We start from the raw sequence: 10,886 nt of genomic DNA, 5'->3' as shown, positions 1-10,886 counted from the left end.
TGGTCCTTTTGACAAACAAAATAATTTGCTAGTGTTCTAAAATTTTTGAGATGCAGCATGCACTACCTTTTACATATGTCTAATAGCCAATGACTTGATTTAAAACTTTCAGTTATAGAATAAGCACAAAATCTAATTAAGGTATCCTCAATGCAGTGGTTGTAGATAAACCTCCTTTCCACTGCTAAGTATCTGCTCTAGAAATAGAAAGTCAGAAGTGCAATAACTGTAAAGCATCAGACCTGTATGACCTAGCAAGTAACCTAATTCTATCATAATGCTTCAGGATGAAAAACAACCTTGCTAGTGCATGTAATTAACAAACTTTTTATATACCACTCAAAAAGTCAGGGTTAGATAAAGGGGAACTATGATTTTACTTTCTTTTAGCTACCCATTACTGTCTCTTCATTTCAGTGCTAAGGTTATCCATAGGATTCATCCGATTACCTCTGACATCCAGCCTGCACTCTATTTCAGCTTCACCACACTCATTCACAGCTCTACAGGTGTAAATGCCACCGTCGAAGGGAGTGGGTTTTCGGATCTCCAGGGTCAACACCCCCTGCTTGCTGAACATGCGGTACTTGGCATCCCCAGAGAGATCCATCTTGTTTTTGAACCAGAATATCTTTGGCTGAAGAACAAAAAAGAACATTTTTAAAATAGAAGGTACAGAATGGAAGATTTACACCTGATCTTGCAGCCTCAGTGTAGCCATCAAAGGCTAAATAGTATTATGAGGGCTATTTACAATCGGTGTTAATAATTTTTCAATGAACATCTCATTCAGTACAAATTCATGACACTAATAATTCAAAAGTTCAGTACGTTTGTTAACTCATAAATAGCATATAGAAAATGTAGGTTTGTGTCCTGGTTTATTGCAATTAAAAAAAAAAAACAAACAACCCCTATTAACTGTCTACAAATTCATTCATTTAGGAGTTATTTAATTGTGCTTATTAAAATGTATTTGAATGCTACAAGTGTCTTACAAAAGGGGAATTAAATGTAACAGATTGTTAGAACAGAAGTGTGATAAAAGTCCACAGATGCTGGGTGGCCAAAGTAGGATGCCAAGGTTTGGTCCAGGAAAGGATTTTCCAAACCCTCTAGCATATCTTTAGAAACTTCAGGAATTTAAAGATGAAGTTCTGTTGGCTGCTGCTAAGGAATGAAGTAGTTGCTTCTATTCCAGTTCAAGCTTTTATGTTTTGTTTCCAGTACCTGAAACTGTGCCTTTAATTTTTATAAGTGAAATTTTGAAAATGAAAAATCTGATATGAAACAAACTGCTTTTGTTTATTTCAAGCTCATTAGTACATATAGTGGAGAAACAGTCTTTAAAGAATAGTTTTACATTTATCTGGTTTTTTTTCAGAATTCATGCCTTCTGTTTCTTCATCCATAAACCCCAAAAGTACTACACTGTTTTTACAGAGTGCATTCAAATCTGAATCACTTTTGTCTTTGACCTGTGGTGTATCAATCCAGTATATCCCACTTGCCACTTGCTTAATTTTCCTGACAGATCTCTGGTGGAATTTTTCCTGCCTTAACAATTTTTTCTTGTTTCTCTACAGCCTCTTTATCTTTCTGGGTATATGTCTGTTATTATCCTTCATTACTGGCAGGACATGAGTATTGTCTCTACCTGCAGTGGTAACTTTTTCATGCCATACAGATAATCCTGAGATGTGCTTGAGAATCTGCAATTATTAAGAACTGGAAACTTATATCCACATAAGGTAATGAGAGCTTTTGCAGAGTACTGCTGCAGGTACTGAAACATTTTATCAAGGTTAATTTGGGCAGTGGAAGTACAAAAACGTGTCTGGAAAAGCTGCTTTAAGAGTATTAAGTGAACTGGAGGCTGAGGACTACTTGGAAGGAGGAGCTAGCATGCCTGTATTCCAAAGCCTGCCATTACTGTACAATAACAACTGTAAAATTGAGTAGTTTTAAAAAGAATCTTCTCAAAACCATGGAAACAGAAAGAAGTAGATGCAGATGCACAAAAATGTCAGTTAACCAAGAGGGAATATTATCAATAACACTGTCATTTCTAAGCTGAGGCAGCTACTGGAAGATGGATTTTGCCTAGAGTTGGAGGTGTTTATTCTGTAACGTTATTTTTTTTTTTAAGCTGTTTACATGGGTATACTTCCTTTTTACTTTTGACTTTTGTCTGGAGCACCTTCTTCATTCAATGAACTGCAGCAAATGATTTTTTTTTTTCATTTGGGCTCTCAGTGATTGTTGCGTTTTGCTCTGTAGCAATCAGGTCCTTGCACAGGTATGAGGCAGTGAAAGAAGCTGAAAATAAGCAGCCAGACATGAAGGGATTATACTAATTTAAATTTATGACAAGATTATGTCATAATATGGTAAATTCCTTCATTGAAGACAAAAATCTTATTTCTCTTTTCTGAGAAGTCTAAATTTAGCTCCTAGCTGATACAGTTTTTACTGCTTGTTCCTGATTAACAAAATAATACATTTTTATGTACTCTTTGATAGGACTTCAATAAATATATTTAGAATGAGAAAATATTCCTGCAAGATTAAAAAACCAAACCAACAAAACTCCCACAAAAAAACTTCACATGAGACCAGACCTTATTCTAGTTAGTTTTGCAAAATAGCTCAGACTGTCAAAAACTTCTGTGGATGCACTGGTGTAACAAAAAGCTGCTGTTCCTCTGTATCATTTGGTAAATGATGTTTAGTTGCTGTTTTCTTCAAAGTCTGAAGAGAGCAAAACAGGGATTGTGAGCAGATCGTTTTGTTGTTGTTTGCCTTCTCCAGTGAGTAGGTTTTGTGCAGATTGGTGCATTTCCAGTGGTGTGGTGAATGTCCTTCCCTGTGCCCCCTTGTCCTAGGTTACAATGTAAAGATATGCCCAAAAATATGTATTCTATCACCATCTGCTGAAATCAGGTGGGGCAGTGATTCTTTTCTCTGTGGGAGATATTCTTTGCTAATGGGTCATCTGTTAAAAACCACATGGGGCAATGTTCTTTCTTACCCATGACCCATCCTTCCTCCAGAAATCTTCTGTTAATGGGCCAATGAGTCCCACTGCATGGCTGATAAAATTACATCATCCCATTGGGAGATTCTCCGTCCGGGGGAGGAGCCAAACATTTCCTACCTAGTTAAAAACTGAGATTTTGGAACATCAAAGCAACCTGACTGGTTTCCAGAGGACAAGAGCGACCAGACCTTTCTACAGGATCACTACTTCAACAAGACCATTTCATCTGGACTGCTACCACTGTTACCACCGCGCTAACTAGCAGGGTGTCAGGTTGTATTCTGACTCTGTCAGTGGCTTTTCTTTTGTACTATTCCATGTATTTAATTTTTCTCTTTTTTCCTATTGAATTGTATTTTTTCTGACTTGGAGTCTCTCACTGGTTTTGCTTTCAAAACCATTACACTCCTTCACTGTGCTGCCCCCAGGTTCTGCACAAACCCACCCGAACATTCCCCCCTTCTCTGCCGCAGTCCCAGGTGAGGTGAGACATGACCAGAGGGTGCCCTCTGCTTCTCCTTTGTGCAGCCATGCCACTCTCAGCCTCCCTGAACTGACCGGAATTCCCGGATTGCTGCAACAATCTCAGTGCCAGTGGTGATGGGTACCTTGGGGATTCCTCTGACAGCGCAGCTGAGGGTGGTGTTGTACCCTGCAATCACAGAGCGGTTCACCAAAGGGTGGGTGAATTTGGGAGCTTCGGAGAAATCGTGTTCTTTGTAACAAGGGGGTTTGTAAGTGGTGCCTGCAATTCAAAGAGACAAAAGAGTAAGAACCACGCTGTCAGTTCTGCTGACGTGTATACAAACTATTTTTCATTTATTTTATATGTATGATTCTAAGAAGCATCAAAGCTTTTGCCATTTGTGATATAAAATGTCTTTAAATACATTTCATTCTAAAATACATCTCATATTTGATGTGTTAGTTAAGGTAAAAGGTCCTGGGAATCAAGGGCTTTCAGCCTCTGTTAAAAATATGATAGCCATATGTGCACAGGGAAAATCTTCACCTCAGACATCTTCAACTTTTAACCCCAAAATAGAAATATAATCCCCCAGTTGTTTTATTTACTTAATATAGTTTAGGAACGTATGATTAAATGTTTTTTAACTGATATTTGTATTAGTACAGGAGATCTGCCTAGATAAGGGCTTTTGATGCTGAAAGTCCTTATAAGTGCTAGTTACTAAATAATGAAAATATGCAGCTAGTAAAACTGTATTTTTCATTTACCAGTGTATTACTTCTGGTACTTAGTGGCTTTTATGATCTTTGTTTTGAAGAATATGTTACCTGTTTTTTGGATATAGGCAGGATTTTTGGTGGTTGCAGCAGTTTCACTCAATCCGCACAAATTTTCACTGAAGATTCGAAAAAAATACTCATTTCCCATGATCAGGTCTGACACGATACAGTTTGTGCGACGATAGTGATCAAACACAGTGTACCATTCCTGTAACAAGACTATACTCTTTAGAAAGATGTTATGAGAGGTCAGATGGTGCTACTTTTGGTATGGAGAGAATTTTTTGGCTACAAGGAAAAGACAGGCAGACAGGTATTTAACACTAACCTGTGAAATTAATATTATGTTGTTTCCTGTGAAGATCAGCTGATCTATTTTCTGACTTTAATATTCTGGCAGTGTGAGAGACATATGAATATTTCCATTTGAGAAAAACAATCCCTCAAACTCTACTATATTTTAGTCAAACTCATGTCTGGGGAATCTGGTACAAGATGTGTACTCAGAATGTGACTACTTAATGGGATCTTCCATGATAAAGATATTTTCCAGTTTGACTGGCATGCATCCCTCTCTCAGTATATACCCTGGTATGCCTAGCATCTCATTTCAAGTCTAACTCTTCCTCCCTCCCCTTCAATGTTTTGCTGCATTTATGAAAAATATAATTTCTAATAAAAAGTCGAATTCCACCTTCTAAGGAGAGCTGTCCATGCAGTCACCACCAGAGACTGCACAGGCTTGGTCTCTCTTCCATTTTCTGATGAGCATTTAATTTAATCTTTCACCTTTTGGGGGTTTTTTAGGTTCTATTTTTCAATGTGTACTTGCCTCTGAGGTGCCATAGGACATCTTGGACACAGAAGTGAATGTTGTGAATTCAGTCATTTCCCTCAAGTCTCTGTGTTCCCAGAATAGGTGCTGGTTAAACTCCATACAAAACCACAGACGCAGCTCAAGTTCTTACCATTGTTTTTTTGTCAGCTTTTTGAACTGTGTAGCCCAGGATCTGAGCATTGCCATCATCTTGGGGAGGTGTCCACTCTAGGGCTGCATTAAATCCCCAAACATCTACAAGCTTTATGTTCTGAGGAGGACCAGGCTTGTCTGCAGAGAAGACAAAAGAAAACACCTTAGCTTTTAGTTCAACGTCCAAGGGCTTTGTCATTTTCCCCTGCAGGGAAAATAATTAGAACCTGATAGCAATTTGTAACATTCCATAGCAACACATTTCAATTGTGTGAAGTTAAAGCTGTAAACAATGAAGGTGGGAAATTTTCAAATACTCTCTTAATACTCTTCTGAGAGGCCTGAAAAATAGACAACACACTAGAATTAGTAACATGGGAACCAGACAAACCCTTCTTTAAAATGTGATAAGGAGTTTGTGTTGTTTGGATGGATATGATTAACTCTTTAACTGCAGTTTTATTACTTACTTTGTTAACTGAGTGCAATTTCTTGACCATTTATCTACATTGCTATAATAACCAGGGCAATGAGGTATGTACCTTCCAGCTGAGGAAGGACAGCCATTTGGGAATACACCTTTTCTCTCTTGGCTCAGTGCTTGTTAGCTTGCCCACTAGGTGATTTCTCCGTAATGACTAAAAAAAGAACAAACTTCAAAGAGATAGAGAAATCTGTGTCCTTTTCAGGATACATGGAAATATAGAAAAAAACAACACAGTCTGAAATTATAGTATTTCTTTTTCTTTTTGAGGATCATTCATATGTATACCATGTTGTTTAGTCAAATGCTATAAGATTTAGATTAGATTAAATAACATTTCTGTCTTTTATAATTTGAGGACACCAGTTCACTTATTTGATGTTAGATTGTTGAACCCAGTTATGGGGCCTGCTGGGGGCAGCTGGGTCATTGATCTTGTTATTGAGTGAAAAACAGTTCAAGATCATTCTAGACAGCTGAAGGGAAATTGTCTCCCCATTTTGTATCTAAGCTGGGTAAATTAAGAAAATTGTAAGAATCTGATGGATGTATTTTTGAGATGAGCAAAGCACAGAGGAATGTAATTATAGGTGGCTTGTCATTTAATTCCTTAAAGAAGATGATATGCAAAACAGCAATAAATCAGTCTTTGTTATTAGGGGAACTGTGACTTTCTACTTCAAAGCAAATGTGCTAATTTTCTTTTCACTGACAAACTTTGGAATTGAAAGCTGCTTTATAATTAGGTTTGACCCCTACTGTCCTCCTTCAAAGTGGTGCCAAGTAGAACACTGCATGTTGTCTGATAAGGGATATGGAATTCATGGCTCTCATTCCATTTATCATCCTCTTTCTGCCTATCTTGCACCAGTATTTCAGAGAAAAATGAAATTAAATCCGCCATCTTCTGTGCTTCTCAACAGCTATCAACTGGGTAAAGCCTTCTTACACTTTCTTCTCTGTTTCTGAAGTAGGGAATGGCAAAATGTTGTCAAATGAACAACATTGCTTACAGGGATATGGAAATGCATTTGTTGTTAACTTGAAGCACAACTTAAAAGCAAAAAAAACTCTAGTTGTTTTGTTAGATGTTGTTAGTTTTATATAGAAATCAATTATTCTATTTTGATTTAAGAGAAGAATTCTTCGTACTACATACCAGTCTCCACATGTGTAAAGAACAATCTTAAAAAGGCAGAGATGAATAAATTTGTTCCATGAGTTTTTATATTCTTGATCTTTGTGGTTCAATGAGATAATGCAATCTGCAAGGATATCTATTCAAAATTTCTTTGTAGAATGGTAGAACATATCTTTGTCAGTAATATCCAGTGCATCTCTAGTTTGTGAATAGAGGATGGGAAAAGCTGAACTTAGTGATGCTTCTGACCCAAATTATTTTCCTCTGTAGGGCACTGTGTCAGAGTGGGGATTTATATTCTGAGGAAGTATTCTGTGTCACCCTCAGCACAAGCTCAGCTGAAGAGTTTTGCAAACTAATAATATTTATATAATGGGAAGAAAAGATAAAGTGTGAATTATCTTTCAGAGATAAATTATAATTTATATTTTCAAATAATGCATAATGAGAAAAAGATTTAATTCCAGTTAAAAAATATAGTATAGAACTGAAGTTGCTTTGGCCAATAGAAGTCATGAGGAAAGATAATTTTTGTTTCATGTAGAGGGTGAAAGAAATTGTATTCCCATATAAAAAGTGCGTATATTTTTTTTTATCTATAGAGTAAATGGTAGGAACTGTTTTGGCAACAAGGGAAGGTGATGGCAGTAACAGAGTTGTTTCCTTTTATTTGGAGCTGATCTGCCTCATCACAGCAGCAGAGCTTTTGGCCACCTGTACTCTTGCCTTACCCCAAAAAAGACAGGGGCTGAAGCTACAAGCTTTACTTCTTCATCAGGGAGACTTTTTCCAAGAGAAGTTAGCTGATGAAAAGACACCTCAAAGGATCACTGACTGACTTGTTGTGTCTGAAAGACAGGCTGGCTTTTCAGCCTGCTGTTCTACAGCACCTAAAGCACCACTAGTGTGCCTGAATCACCCATATTTCTGTCCTGCCAAGAGAGTACAAAATATGGGGGGGAAAAAGTGCAGTTGACAGAATTGAGAAGAGGCAGTTCTTATGAAAGAATAACAGAATCAATAATCAGAGTAGATGCCCTGATTGCAGAAGTATCTACATATGTTACAAGTCCTTTCTCTTCTTGGTCGTGAATTAAATGAAATATACATACTCCCATTTGTTTGACTAAACTGCCCAAGAAGTACAAAGTTAATGCCTGTCCTCCAACTCTTACCTGTGTGATAAGATTAGTTCTTTTTTCAATCATTGTTTTTCTGTATGATGTAACTCTCTGACAAAGGTAGATTTATGTGTTTTGTTACTTTCTACAGCATCAAACTGCAGAAATAGGCAGAAGATACTTGGTGCTGTGGTCCAAGAGCAATGGGCAGAATCCAGAGTCACTAACCAGTTGTAGAAAGATAATTTGGAGTGTAGGGTGCACCACTCCCCTTGACCTGAGTCATAGGGTCAGAGAATGGCTTGGGTTGGAAGGGACCTCAAAGATCTTTCAGTCCCAAGCCCCTGCCATGGGCAGGGACATCTTCCAGCAGACCAGGTTGCTCAAAGCCCATCCAGCCTGCCCTTGAACACTCCAGGGATGGGGCATCCACAGCTTCTCTGGGCACTCTTGGGATTATTTTGCTTTAGCTGCCATTTCCTTATTTTCCTCTTGCAGGACTGTAGCCATGTTCTTGAGCAGAGGCAGCTGCTGGTATTAAGGAATATTTGCTCCAATTTTTCATGCTGTTCTTGTTTGCTGTTGGCACAATTGCATACCCATTCTGCCAACATAATCAATAAAACTTTAAGCAGAGCAAAGTCAGCATTTTTAATTTCAAAACATTAGGAGTTGAGCCAAAACACATGTTCTAAAAATGTATTGATAGACTGGAAGAAATTTGGGATAAGGGTGTGAAAGTGTGGGGAAAGAGAAATAAAAAACTGTTATCAAGAATTTCAAAAAGAGTGGTAATGAAGAGAAATATAAAAGCTCTGGCTGAACATTAATGAAATCTGAATAGGCAAGATCTCAGAATATCTCTCACATAATTCCAACAGAAGTTATGGAAACTTTGACAGTGCATTCCTTTAAAATGACATTAGAAAAGAGACTGGAAATTGTGTAATAGAGAATAAGCCTCAGGCTAACTAGATACTCTTAGCAGAGTAAAGCATTAAATGTGAATTTTCCAAATTCACAGGGCTATGCCTTCCAATTTTTGGAACTCTAGAGGTATATTATGGCAATGAATTTATCTTCCCTGTCCTTATATATTGAAAAACCTCCATGTAGGAATGCATCCATTCCAAGATTCATATTTCCTTCCTTGAGTACAATATGGCTATGCCTAAGAACACCAGAACTCTCAAAATCTATCTCTCTCAAAGAGATAGGAAGGAGATTGATAAGGATGATCAACAATATGGAATGACATCTGTTTGAAAATAATCAAAATGAAGAGAGTAAAACTCAAGAAAGTTAACTGGGGTGAGTGTGACTGAAGGCTATAAAACCATAAGTAACATGGAAAAGCTGACTGATTATTCATGGCTTTTTCTTATACAAAATTGTATGGATGTCAAATGAGATTGTCAGGAGACAGACTCAAATCAACAAAAATAGGTATATGTACTTAAAAGGAAATTCCTCATAAAAGGATGTTTGGATTGCCAAACTAGACCTGGATTAAAATACAGACTGAATAAAATTAGAAAAAGATCACTAAAGAATTATGGAACACAAAGAATATCTCTCACCCTCTGAAGGTCTCTAGGAAACAGATAATTTCAAGGTGAGAAAATGTAGCAGAAAAATAAGATCACATGGTGGCCCTGCTCTGAGCTTTGTCCTACCATCTGCAACCAACCATTGAAAGAGAAGGGATTCTGAAATAGTTGGATCTTTGGGTTGCCTCAGTCTGGCCACAGTTTTGTTTTGCATGATCTGCCTGATTCTAATGTTGTCAGGGTCTTACCTATGATTTGTATTGTTATTGCAACTTTATCAGACATGTTTTCTATCTGAAGAGTGACTTCATATGCTCCTGAGTGATGAAGCTCTGCCTTTCTGATGAAAAGGATTGTGTCTGCACTGCTGTTCCGAATTCCCACATCTTTGGAATCTAGGGTTTGACCATCTTTCAGCCAAGTGATTTTGGGTCTTGGTTTTCCCTAAAGACAGAGAGAGAGAGAATAAAAAAATTAAGGCTTTAGTATTTCCATTTTTCTCTTAGTGATCTATAAATCTAGAAAGTTTAATATAATACATGGAGTTGAGATAGTAAACTCTATAAATACTTTACAGTTTCTATTTTCTTCCAGACAAATATTTGCTACCATCTGTGTGGCAACCATGCTCTGAGGGTGCCATTTAGTTAGAGACTGAAATGCTATTGAGAACAAATCCAGAAATACTATGCTTGTGCTGGTCTGCTACTCTTTCCCAGGCATCAGCCAAGAGGTGATCTGACTTGTTCTGATTGTTATTAGCAGAACCCTTACACACCTGAGGACTTTATTAGCTCTGCTCCCTTTCTTCTCTCTTTCTTAAAATGTTTGATGTTCTGTCCCCAGGCATTTTTAAGATCTTTTGAAAAATTATTTTTATCTTGCAGTCTTGGGATGTGAAATTTACTGTATAATTCTTTCTGCACTGCAAAATTGCTTTGGTGACTGTCAACTTAAGCAGTGTTGCCACACCCATGGAAGATGGCATTGTGGAATCAGTGAGATAGTGGTGTGCATCACTCTCATCCAGCCATTTCCAGGAAAAATGGTAAGTACTGTTTAGTTCTTCAAAAGTTGTTGGAGTGCTACTTCCATAGTGCAATTCCAAACAAGGAATCCCAAGAAAACAGAAAATGGCCATAACATATTTATTAAGTTCATTAATAGTTAATCCTACAGAAAATAACTCAGTGGGGGTTTTTAAGATTCTGCCAGATTACCAAAGTGAAACAGTGCAGCAAAGCCTGGAGTAGTTCAGATGGGTGGGAGAAAAGTGGGACCTTACAAGGCAATTCTGCTCAGGCTGCCCTGGAACTGGAGCCTAAGGCACTG

The 10,886-nt window shown here is 37.6% G+C and overlaps 1 protein-coding gene across 1 annotated transcript in view; it reads right to left on the bottom strand.

The window, feature by feature from the left end:
* Nucleotides 1–392: 392 nt before the first annotated feature.
* Nucleotides 393–10,886, bottom strand: part of MYBPC3 (myosin binding protein C3) — a 58,161-nt gene continuing 47,667 nt past the window's right edge. The window contains exons 29-33 of the mRNA XM_056492589.1: nucleotides 9,803–9,998; nucleotides 5,257–5,396; nucleotides 4,337–4,496; nucleotides 3,649–3,785; nucleotides 393–637 (exon numbers count right to left, since the gene is read on the bottom strand). Coding sequence (XP_056348564.1) covers nucleotides 398–637; nucleotides 3,649–3,785; nucleotides 4,337–4,496; nucleotides 5,257–5,396; nucleotides 9,803–9,998 — 873 coding nt within the window. The 3' untranslated portion in view covers nucleotides 393–397. The remainder of the gene's footprint in view (nucleotides 638–3,648; nucleotides 3,786–4,336; nucleotides 4,497–5,256; nucleotides 5,397–9,802; nucleotides 9,999–10,886) is intronic.

Source organism: Oenanthe melanoleuca, chromosome 5, assembly GCF_029582105.1.
Source record: "Oenanthe melanoleuca isolate GR-GAL-2019-014 chromosome 5, OMel1.0, whole genome shotgun sequence".
NCBI lineage: Eukaryota > Metazoa > Chordata > Aves > Passeriformes > Muscicapidae > Oenanthe > Oenanthe melanoleuca.
The sequence above is the reverse complement of the archived record's forward strand: the minus strand, read 5'-3'. Positions and strand labels throughout refer to the sequence as shown.